The 12,248-nt window shown below is 36.7% G+C and overlaps 1 protein-coding gene across 2 annotated transcripts; it reads left to right on the top strand.

Moving 5' to 3' along the window:
* Positions 1-1,556: 1,556 nt before the first annotated feature.
* LOC110658785 (serine/threonine-protein phosphatase BSL1) lies at positions 1,557-12,143 on the top strand. 2 transcript variants are annotated; one of them, XM_058152682.1, is made up of 22 exons: positions 1,558-2,201; positions 2,301-2,361; positions 2,468-2,546; positions 2,652-2,731; positions 2,823-2,917; positions 4,243-4,342; positions 4,429-4,498; positions 6,437-6,538; positions 6,754-6,835; positions 6,910-7,080; positions 8,731-8,914; positions 9,070-9,271; positions 9,357-9,524; positions 9,615-9,853; positions 10,063-10,147; positions 10,238-10,336; positions 10,408-10,607; positions 10,690-10,765; positions 11,169-11,304; positions 11,385-11,524; positions 11,642-11,749; positions 11,836-12,143. In XM_058152682.1, exons 1-21 carry the CDS (start codon positions 1,997-1,999, stop codon positions 11,723-11,725), a joined length of 2,658 nt encoding a protein of 885 aa, XP_058008665.1. In that variant the 5' UTR covers positions 1,558-1,996; the 3' UTR covers positions 11,726-11,749; positions 11,836-12,143. The 2 variants fall into 2 exon arrangements, with proteins under 2 accessions (XP_021672222.1, XP_058008665.1); XM_021816530.2 differs by having other exon boundaries at positions 1,557-2,201; positions 11,642-12,143.
* The last annotated feature ends 105 nt before the right edge of the window (positions 12,144-12,248 follow it).

The raw sequence follows: 12,248 nt of genomic DNA, 5'->3' as shown, positions 1-12,248 counted from the left end.
CTATATTTATTACCATAAATTTTTTTATTTTCATTAATTCTAAAATTTCAATGGAAATGGAATGGCGAAACCCTAAAAGAGATTCTTTTTTATAGGCAATAAACACATCGGACACTTGATTATTAAATTATTAGTAAAATAAAATGTTATAAGCTATTTTTAGCTGAACATAGCCTGTGTTATAGTGTGTTGGGGGAATGGATAATGGAAGCATGGGGTATCTAATAGGGAATTAATTAAGGCGAAGCATTGATAATTGAAAAATTAGAGTAATGAAAATGATGAACGACAGCGAGGATTGGTGATATGATAGAACAAAATAACAAGGGAAAGCATGATTTGGTTCCCTCTCTTGAGACCAATTTCTACAACATCTCTTCCAACACTCACTCCTTACATTAATCCAAACTCTGCTTGTTTTCGGGACACTGTTCCCTGCCCTTTTTTTTTTTTTTTGTTCCCTTTGATTTTAAAATATTCTTATTTAAATTAAATAAAATTACATACAATTTTTTTTTTATAAATATAAATTTATAATTAATAAATTTTAATTCAGTAAAATTATGTAAAGCCATATATGGTAAGGATGAGGCCGTTGCTAATCTAGTCCATGTGGCCCAGATATTGTATAGGATAATAGTCCAGCAATGATAGAGCCCAACATGTTCAAAGGGAAGAGGAAATGGGCTATGTGCAGTGACGTGTTTGGTTGACTTGGAATAACTAGGAATAAAAATTGCTGAAACATTCTCCCATTTTATTGATATATTCGTGTATGTTTTATTTTTATTTTATTTATTTTAAATAACTAGGACATTTTTCTTTTAAAATAAATTGGACTAAAAATGCACATGTTGGTGCAGTAGTAGACAATGGACTTAAACAGCTTCCAGCATGTTGCAACATTTTTTTTTTTTTTTTTTAAATTTATTATTGTTTGTTTGCAGTGTTCTATGTAGCTGGGATTGAACTGGATTCGGATTTAGCAGCTACCAGTGAAATTGACAAAATTCAAGAAATTTCAGAATTTGAGTAGAGACTGTAAAGTATATGGCGTTGGGCTTGGCCCTTGGGTAGGGTCTAGTGGGAGTCAGAATCAACATCCTTTGTGGGCTATTTTCTCGCTGTAACTTCTAGAATGAACAGTCAAATTATGTAACGTCAAAAACTACCTAATTTGCATATGAATTCTAGAATGAACAGTCAAATTATGTAACATCAAAGCCTACTTAATTTGCATATGAAAGGGGGCAAAATTAAGGTTGAACAATTCATCAATTCGATTTTAATCTCCCTAGAGTCTTGACATGCTTGAGCTAGCTTGACTGGGTTAATTATCTAGAATCAGCGTAACCAATCTAGCGTCAGATAATCAAATAGTCGTCTTCGTTAAAAAAAAGGTCAATAAATACATGCATTTGCAATGACTGTTTTAGGCCTTTCCTCGTCCAGGCACAATAGCAAGACGAGACGTCCGTTGTGAACCATCCATCCATACTGCCAAGCTATCATGAAATGTGAATTATTTTTTTTCTGCATAATTACCTATGGAGCCTACATGCAATTGAAATTTATTTATTTTGAACTTATCAAATTACCCGTCAATATTTCACAATAGTGTTAATAAAAATTCCCAGCACAGAACCAAACCATAAGTACCCTCCACTCTCACTCACAGGGAACCTTTTATTTTCTTTGCCTTTCATCTCGCGGGTGTGCCGTTTTTGTTTCTCCATCTCCAACCCAATATTCCTTTTTAAATTCTATTATTATTATTATTATTATTACTATCATATGTGAGTGAATATATTATATTATGTTATATTAATTCGAAAAAAAGTAAGGGAAAATGGTCCGGAGCTTTTAACCCGGGCCGCCCCACCACCATCACGAAATCCGCCACCGTGGTTCTCCGATCTTAGGGTTCCGTATTCTGTTTATTACTATTTTCAGATTTCGTGATCTTTAATCCTGGTGAGCTTGCCTTCTCTCTGCAATGGCTTCGAAGCCGTGGCTACACCCGGCTCCCTCATATCGTCCTTTGGAGACGTACTGGGATACCGATGAAGATGCTCCTGGTTACCGATGCTCCCATACCTTAACGGCTGTTGCTGCCACCAACGCTCATGGTCCTCGCTTGATTCTCTTCGGAGGCACTACTGCCATTGAGAGCGGCGGCTCTTCGTCTGCCCCCGGCATCAGTTACGATTCCTCTCCTTTCCTCCCTTTCTCCATCCCTCTCGCATAAAAGTTGCCGGAAAGATGCTTGCTTAATCAATTGCTGTGTTGATTTCTTGTAGGATTGGCCGGAGTCACCAATTCAGTTCATTCTTACGACGTTCTTACTAGGAAATGGACTAGGTAGTTTATGCTTTTGTTTTTGTTTTTTATTTGGGGTGTGGCTGGTGTTAAATGGTGGAATTGAATTTGGTTTAAAGCTGCGCTTCTTGACGTGTTGTCTGATCAGAATACGACCTGCTGGGGAACCCCCGTCTCCTAGGGCTGCGCACGCGGCAGCTGCTGTTGGTACTATGGTTGCCTTTCAGGTGATTGGACTGGGAATTATGCAGGAAGATTGAATTTAAGTTTTATGTGTTTTTGACATTATTAAATATTCTGTTATCTAACATGAATTGATGATCAATGGGTAGGGCGGGATAGGTCCTGCTGGGCATTCAACTGATGATCTCTTTGTGCTTGACTTGACCAATGACAAATTCAAGTGGCACCGGTGAGTTTCTCTGAAATCATCACTCAAGTTTTTGCAAACATTTCTGTGTTGTAAATTGTGAACTGATTAGGATCTCTTGATGTGAGTGTAGAGTGGTTGTACAAGGACAGGGCCCTGGGCCTCGCTATGGGCATGTAATGGACCTGGTTGCCCAACGATTCCTTGTTACTGTCAGCGGAAATGACGGTAAGAAGTTTTGTTTTCCAAGTTTTTATTATTATTATTTTTATTATGCCGGACTTTGCCTTTCCTCTTATGTAGCATTGCACTGAGAAACAAAATCCTATTTGTTTAAATACTAGTACTGAAATATAAATTTACAAGAAATCCATTTCGAACTAAATTCATTGTTCAAAGGAGATTTTCTTTTAATGAATGTTCTCAGTTTGATCATTGCCTCAGTTATGCATAGCCTTCCATTTGTAAGAAACAACGTCTTGGTGGGAGTGGGACCTATTTTCTCAGTGTGGATTGCATTGCATTTGCATTGATAAGGAATCCATTAGTAAGATGCTGGGAGTGGCAGAAAAAAAAAAAAAAAAAAACTTAAGGGTTTAGGACCCAACCCAAGCTACTGCTATTTTTGGCATGGTAATTGAGTTAGCAAGATTAGGCAGGATTTTGTCAATGTGAAGTCATTATGTAATAAATCAAGATTGTTGATGTAGACAACTTTTTTATTGGATAAGAGAAATCATAAAACCCACAATAACTTTGGCTAGGGAAATCGTGCTAGGTTCCTATCCATTATGCTATGGATATTGTCTTTTCCATGTTAATTTTCACCGAGAGATTGCAGAATTAGACCTAGAGATTTTCTTTTGTCACTCCTTGGTCAAATTCAGCATTTCTGCCGTAAAAGGCACACAAAGGTTTATTTGATTAGTCTGATTCCTATCACTTTTTCTAACAAATTATTATGCATGATTATGTCAAAGATTTCAGTGTGTACTGTTTTTTTTTTTTTTTTGGGTGTAGTTCTGGAATCTATTCGGCAAAACTGCAAAAAGGGACCAACAGGTTTAATACTTGGTGGTTGCAGAAAGGTGAAGTGTGATTTGAATGATTTGTCATTAGGGTATGAAAACTTTAGCCTAGTCTAAAATACAGTATGGGAAGGGCAGTTGGTGATGCAAGCAATTGTTGGAGTAGTAACTCGATTTAGATTGCTCATGCAAGGTTTTTACCCTATTCTGGTGTGGATGGGAATGTTTAGGACAAAAATCTGTAATGATAGGTACTCGTACTGTTCCATGAGACGCGTCTTTTTATCTCTGTACTTCTGTGGTTATTTTTTTGCTGATAAATTAATGGATGATTTTGGGTTAACCTACAAGTGTCATCACTCCTTTTGGTAGCTTCTGTGATGGACATTTGCATTAATTTTGTGTTCTTGTAATTTGTTATGTGAATGGTCTGTCAGAACATGTGTCCATATATCGACCAGATGCTTATGTGTTTTTGGCTTGCATCCAAAGAAGTGTAATTACTTATTTCCTACTAATTTATAGGGAAAAGAGCTTTATCTGATGCATGGGCTTTGGATACTGCCCAGAAGCCATATGTATGGCAGAGACTAAATCCTGAAGGTGATAGGCCTTCTGCTAGAATGTAAGTGCATTTGGTTTGTCAAAATTGCAAAATTGTTGACTGCTGTTTCTTTGGTCGTTATATGTTTTATGTTTAATGTGGTATAGGTATGCAACAGCTAGTGCCCGTTCAGATGGCATGTTTTTGCTTTGTGGTGGAAGAGATTCCTCGGGCGTGGTATGATCTCTTCTTTACTTGGTGTTGTATAACAGTTAGCTACAATAATTTATTTTATACTCTTACATCATAGCAGTTTACTGCATTGTTTGTATATTGTTTTCCATTATGCCAGCTTACTATGTGTCTTTGTTTTTAATTGTATATAATAATAAAAAAATGAATTGGCCATGCCTAAGCCTGCCCAGGTGATGCCAAGGTTATCAAAGTAAATGAGGTATTCTGACTTTTGATCCTAATTTGTGACGCTTTAATTTGTGATGCAGTCAAGGAAGATTAAATTTAGACATTGTTTTGATTTAATTCATACGACATACGACCATACGACCGGCCATGTTATGTGGTAGTGAGTGTTGGGCACTGAAGGAGTCGTATGTGTCTAAGATAAGAGTTGCGGAGATGAGAATGTTAAGGTGGATGAGTGGCCATACTAGACTAGATAAAGTCCGTAATGAGAGTATTAGAGAAAAGGTAGGAGTGGTGTCAATTGAGGATAAATTGAGAAAAGCGAGATTGAGGTGGTTTGTTCATGTGAAGCGTAGACATAAGGAGGCTCCAGTTAGACAAGTAGAGCACATTAGGTTAGAAGATAGAAAGAAAAGAAATGGTAGACCTATACTGACTTGGAGGAGAATAGTACAACATGACCTAGAAGCATTACACATTTCCGAGGATTTAACCCAAAATCGTTTAAAGTGGAGAAAGAGAATCCATATAGGCGATTCCAAACTTTTGGGATAAAAGTTTAGTTGATTTAAGTTGAGTATTGTTTTGATTTAATTCATAATTGTGAAGTTCAGATTTTTCTTTTAAAATTTTTGTGCTTAGGAAGTTAATGGTTTTAGTATCATTTAGGAAAATTTCTTTTCACTAGGAATAATTCATAATGTTGTTTGCTTCCTATTTAATACTGAGTTAGGATCTTCCTGTTTTGGAGTTTCTAATCCTGGTTACGTCTCTATAAATACCTCTATAACTAGGTTTTAATTTTGTAATGTAGGTATTTGATTTCGAAGCCTTGTTGTCTACAGTCTCTTTCTCTCCCCTCTTTCTTTTTTCTTCATTTGTTTCATTCAAAACATTATTGTAGTGATGCTACAGTGTGAGTTACTGTTCCCAGCCTCTTCCTTAAATCGGAACCCTTAAATCCATCAACTGCTTTAGATTTTCCCACAATAGAAGCTTCAGTAGGCAGGCATCATAAGCTGTCTTATGCCAGTTTGACATGTTACAACTTTTATGTCTAGAACTAGAACATCAAAAAATTGGTAATGATAGCGTACAGATTGAAACTCAAAAACCATGGTTTATAAAATCTGCAAAGCAAAAAGGGAGAGGGGATCAATATTAGACATATATCAGTCTGTCCATCTTGCCTGTTGTGGATGATGAGAGGCTTGAGAACGCCCAAATATTTGAGTTTTAGCCCTTATCCACTTGGTATAAAATCTTGGACCCAATGTTGATTCCAACCCGACATGGGAAAGTGATATAATTTTAGATTACTCATAAGCGGAACTCAATAATAGACATACGTATAATGAAATAGAAATAGAAACAGAAACAAAAGTTGATTGATAAAAAGCAAATTGGGCCTCAGATAAATTGAAGAAATGATGTTTTTTTTTTCCCTTTTCAAATTTAATGAGAAGGCTTGGAGAATAACACAAAAATGGGACAAAATCATGCCTACTGCTGCCTCTACTAATGAGAAATTGAAGTTTCCATTCATTTTTTAAATCATTTCCCTAGTCCCTACTGTTTCCAACAAGTATTACAGTCATTACCTTTAGCAGTAAGCTTTCTCACAAAATTTATTTTCAAATTATAACTAGATAATGATGCTCCAATATTAATGTGTTTCTTAAAGCTACATTTATTGATGATCTTATTTTTCCATGTTTTGGTTTAATTCTTTATTGTTATGTGCTTAAACAGGCACTTGGAGATGCTTATGGGCTTTTAATGCATAGAAATGGTCAATGGGAGTGGACTCTCGCACCTGGGGTATCTCCTTCACCAAGGTATCAGCATGCTGCGGTGAGTGGTCAATAGAGGCCAAAACTTCTTTCCTCTTAGATTTGTGTTTTCTCTCGTTCATCAAAGCAATATTTCGAATTATACTACTGAGTTTAGAATATTCTCTGGGGTTCAATCACTAAATTCAGAGCAGCTAGAAGAGTGAGATTATAGTTTTTCATAATTTGTATCTTTCTAATTTTTGTTTGTCCCATACTGACATTGCTTGCTATCAGGTTTTTGTTGGTGCACGATTGCATGTTACAGGAGGTGTCCTGAAGGGGGGACGATCTGTAGAAAGTGAAGCAGCTGCTGCAGGTATTCTTTTGTATTTTAAGCTCTTATCATTATAAAAAATTACAATTAACCTTTTCGTTGTTCCTATCTTTTAGTGTTGGACACTGCTGCTGGTGTTTGGTTGGATAAAAATGGGCTTGTGACTTCCCCAAAAACCAGTAAGGGACATACTGAATATGATCCTGCATTGGAGCTAATGCGTCGTTGTCGCCATGCATCTGCTTCTGTTGGTGTTCGAATATATGTTTATGGCGGTCTGAGGGGAGGTAATGATTGTATTATTAAATTGTTGAGCCAAGAACCATTCTTCAATTGAGAATATATTTGTTTAAGTCAGGAGTAGCAGAATCTATTCCATTGAGCAGTGCAAGAAGGGACTAGTTTTGATGTTTATTTTGTGTGTAGCACCACCAGGTTTATGCTTTTATTCTGCTAGACAATGTAGCATTTGCTACTTGTTTGCACCCTCCCACATTTTATTGTTTTTAATGGTTAGATGTAATAGTGGAGATATAAGTGGATACATCTACCATTGTCAATGGACGACTGGTGAATAATATTTTTTGTCTCTAAGAGATCAAATTTATCTTGATCAGAGTAGTCATTCTCCTTTTTGTATGGACTTACAATGCCACCTCTGTTCCTACCATATGGTTTGATTATGCTTGTGACTGGAAGGGATTGCTACATTTGGATTTGGTTATATGATCTGTTTTAATATTTTTGAAGTAAGATTTTCCCTTCTCTTTTTTAACTGTTCGTTCCATGTCACTGTATTATCTTATTTCTTCTGTGAATCATTATCTAAAAATATGCCTATGTGCTGGGGTGTGTTTGTATACTTGCTAAAAATAAACCTAAAATTATACATGGAAAGAACCCCTGATGAACTTTTTCTATATATATGAGGGGCAAATGACCAGTGTCACACTGTCACGTACAACAATATATAGAACTGTCATGCATTGAACTTTGATGCTCAATAAGATATATGATGAGCACACAGCCGCACACTGGTAAGAGCATGAGTTGCTTAGTACTACCGTATACAATTAGTCTGAATCTGAATATTTATAATGGATATTATGTTTTCACAACCTTTTGGTGTTTCTGTATGAAGCTCACTCTTTCTTTTATGGTTACGATGAGTGCGATATTCCATTGACCTGTTTTTACTGCATCTGGTATTGTGGTTGAACTGAATTAGTAAATTAAAAATCACAACTCATATAACATTTGCATTAAAAGTTTTTGATTATGTGCAACATTTTTAAGTAACCCCAATGTTCTTGCATGACTATTTCTGTCAGTTAACCTAAGCCAAACTTAAAGAATCACATGCACTCCTGCCTCTAATCTAGCATCTACTATTGTATAACATGTCCTGTATTTTGACCAATGAACTTTACAACACTAAAACGAGGATTGAACCAAAAACTAGAAAAAAAATCAACAATAACAACTGAAACTGATCTGATTGGTTCAGTTAACCACCTTTTTCAGTTCTGATTTTCAGTTTTCCAGTTCTTTTCCTAGTTCCTTGTGGTGCCATGCTTGTCTGCTAGGTCTTGGCCAATCCCAATTGGCCACTCGCTCTTAACTTTTGAGTTGTTATTACTGAATTTATGCAAGTGAAGTGCTTCTTTTTGTGGTTTTGTTTGGCCTTAGTCAGTTAGTTGCTGCCTAATGGTAATTGAACTTCTCTCCTAGCATAGAAATTGCATTTATCATGAGTTTTTCAAGTGCACATGTCTTCTTGTTTGGTTGGGTTACACGCATTCAGTGAACAGTCATTAGTTCTTGTTCTTCAGTGTAACCTTAATTGTATACCTTAAGTGCATTAAGTTCTGACTGTGTGGGTGTGCAAGTTGAGATAAGCTATCCATATTTAATACCAGTTTATTTGTTCTCTGTAGATGTGCTGCTAGATGATTTTCTAGTCGCTGAAAATTCACCATTTCAGTCGGACATTAATTCTCCTGTATTAACATCTGAGCAAGCCTCAACTATAACAAGTCCTAGACTAAATCATTCTAACGCTAATCCCTATGAAGCAATTTCAAATGATGGGCAAGAGGTCCCTTTTTCTGGTGGTATCAGGTTTTAACCATCTTTCCCTCTCTCTCTTTCTCTCTCTCTCTCTCTCTCTCTCGCTCTCGGGCATTTCTATGTGTGCACATACATGTGTGAAGGGTGTTTATCATAGTTCAGCTTCTATAAAATTTCATTGATTCATATTCTTCTTTATTTGGCAGTATGGATAAAAATTCTATGGAGAAACTTAGGGAGGCTTCTGCTGCTGAAGCTGAGGCAGCTAATGCTGTTTGGCAAGCTGCTCAGGCAGCATCTTCTAATTCTGCTGAAGAGACATCTGTATCTGACGATAACTCGCAGGCTGCAGAAGCAAGTTCAGATGGTAGTGATGCTGAGGCTGATGTTCGCCTTCATCCTAGAGCTGTATATTCTCTTCATCTTCCTTATAATTGATGGTACTTCAAATTCAATTGCCTGGCTGCAAAATCATACTGCCTCACTGTTACAGGTTGTGGTAGCTAAAGAGGTTGTGGGGAACCTCGGTGGGATTGTGAGGCAGTTGTCACTAGATCAATTTGAAAATGAAAGCAGAAGGATGGTTCCTGTGAACAATGACACAACATATGCTGCCAAAAAGTTCACCAGGCAAAAGTCTCCTCAGGGCTTGCATAAAAAGGCAAGTTAGCAACTTAATTTATTAGATAAAAGTATTAATATTCTTGATGTGTTTAAGTGCTAGTACTCATAATTATTTGTTTGCTTGCAGATTATTTCTACATTGCTTAGGCCTAGGAACTGGAAAGCTCCTGCTAATAGGAGGTTTTTCCTGGATTCTTATGAAGTTGGTGAGCTTTGCTACGCAGCTGAACAGATCTTTATGCATGAGCCCACAGTTCTTCAATTGAAAGCTCCAGTTAAACTTTTTGGTGATCTTCATGGGCAGTTTGGAGACTTGATGCGTCTATTTGATGAATATGGATTTCCTTCCACTGCAGGAGACATTACGTGAGTACCACAATAGAGCTCTTATCATTACTTGTGCGAATAAAATTGCACAAAGCATAATGCAGGGAACTGATTAAATTAATAGTCTAATGGAGAAACTCCAATTCAATGCATACACATGCCCCTTGACGGTCTTGTTAACAATGAAGATTCCATTTGCATACCTCTAAATTTGTTGTTTAAACAGCTTTTCTATTTTTATGTTGCAGGTACATTGACTATTTGTTTTTGGGGGACTACGTTGATAGAGGGCAGCACAGTTTAGAGACAATAACTTTGCTCCTTGCTCTCAAGGCAAAGCCTTTACTTTGAGGGAAAACTCGACTATATTTCATGTCTGTGCTAATATTTGACCTCCTTGTGCTTTTTGTTATTTCTTTGCAGATTGAACATCCTGAGAATGTTCATCTCATACGGGGAAACCATGAAGCTGCTGACATAAATGCACTCTTTGGGTTTCGTCTGGAATGCATTGAGAGAATGGTATGATAAACATGGGACGTGCAGTTACCTCTATTGAGTTTTGAAGTGCTGATAACCAATAATACTTGTAGGGAGAAAGTGACGGGATATGGGCATGGACACGTTTTAATCAACTTTTCAACTTTCTTCCACTTGCTGCACTTATTGAGAAGAAAATCATTTGTATGCATGGTGGCATAGGGAGATCTATTCATTCAGTGGAGCAGATAGAGAAGATTGAAAGGCCCATAACCATGGATGCTGGATCTATAATTCTAATGGATCTTTTATGGTATTTTTCTCTTTGATTTATCCATTATTTTGCTGTCTATTATTTATTTCATTAATTTGTCTCATGGCTTGTCTTTACACAGGTCTGATCCCACAGAAAATGATAGCATAGAGGGTTTGAGACCAAATGCTAGAGGCCCTGGTCTTGTCACTTTTGGGGTATATTTGTCATCACTTGCTACTTCTACTGTGAATGCGTTGTAGTTCTTCCATGTCTCTGATTATTTGCAATGTTTTCTTGTTCATGATGGGTTGGTTATCATGTCAAGCATGCACTATATCAGATAAAATAATGCTGATTATGAGATACTTAGGAATGAATCCTTGAAAATTTGTAACTGTTGACACATGCTTTATAGATTTTTTTTTCCTAGATTCCTTCATCATGTTAATTAATTGCTGTCAACATATAAAAATTCTAATGATTTTTTATGATGGTATCAATTTCTTGGTGTACTTGTATTTGTCTTGCACGTTCCAAGTCTCATGCTTTTGAAAATTATGCAAGTACCTAAGCTTTGCATATATCTTTCTTATTTATTTACTATGGTTATAATGGCAGCCTGACCGTGTAACTGACTTCTGTAAGAAAAATAAGTTACAACTGATCATTCGGGCACATGAATGTGTTATGGATGGGTTTGAACGGTTTGCTCAAGGTCAATTGATTACACTTTTCTCTGCAACAAACTATTGCGGTAAGTGAAAATAGCTTGGGTTTTCTCCTTCTGTACTTTTATATGCATCCTAATTTTGTATATCGGTAATATCCATATAGGGACTGCAAACAATGCTGGAGCTATACTAGTAGTTGGCAGGGGTTTGGTTGTGGTTCCAAAATTGATTCATCCCTTGCCACCTCCTCTTCATTCACCTGAGACATCTCCAGAACGCGTCATGGATGATACATGGATGCAGGCAAGTTTTATCGCATTTTCAACATTGCAAATTGTCCCTTGGTGTCTAAAATCAATCCATAAGAGCTTATTCACCGGTGTGCTTATATTATCATCCTGTATATTTCGTGTCCTGCAGGAACTTAACATCCAAAGACCACCTACCCCAACTCGGGGTCGCCCACAACCTGACCATGACAGGAGTTCACTAGCGTACATATGATGTTGCTGCCCATTTTTAAAATTCGTAAGATTCATTCCATATTTTGGAGGTATTTAAAAGCAAAATATTTCCCACTTGGCACAAATTCATGCTTGGTGTTGTACTTTTAGATGTACGAGTTGCAAAGATGAAAATCCTTGTCTAGTGTACACAGCTCAAAAATGATAGAAGGCTTAGCTATCAAGCATCGAGTGTAGCATATGTACAATAAGTGATAGTATTTGTATTTTTTTTTTTTTTTTTGGTTTGCTGTTTATAATTCATATGGAGGGAAGTTGGGTCAGTTTTGTGCTTTGTAATCCTAAGGGTAATGATGAGAAGCTTTCGATCTGTATAACTATTGTTGTTATTTTTTGGGGGCATTTCGATGAGTTCCAATGATGATGAGAATTGAATAAATTTGGATTGGCAAATGAAATTATCTAGTGGAACCTCGTGTTTGTCAACCGGGAGGCGTTTACAGTTAACCAGACTCTTGCTGCACGTTTTTGGCTCGGTTGGGATTAAATTTTATTCCCAACTT

The sequence above is a fragment of the Hevea brasiliensis genome, chromosome 9 (assembly GCF_030052815.1).
Source record: "Hevea brasiliensis isolate MT/VB/25A 57/8 chromosome 9, ASM3005281v1, whole genome shotgun sequence".
Taxonomy (NCBI): domain Eukaryota; kingdom Viridiplantae; phylum Streptophyta; class Magnoliopsida; order Malpighiales; family Euphorbiaceae; genus Hevea; species Hevea brasiliensis.
This window is presented reverse-complemented; position numbering and strand designations above follow the sequence as displayed.

Coding starts and splice junctions, on each gene's coding strand:
- LOC110658785 (XM_021816530.2), top strand. CDS start 1,997: ATGGCTTCGAAGCCGTGGCTACACCCGGCTCCCTCATATCGTCCTTTG. Junction 9,525..9,614: donor CTCAGGGCTTGCATAAAAAG/GCAAGTTAGCAA, acceptor GTTTGCTTGCAG/ATTATTTCTACATTGCTTAG. Junction 11,305..11,384: donor CTCTGCAACAAACTATTGCG/GTAAGTGAAAAT, acceptor ATATCCATATAG/GGACTGCAAACAATGCTGGA.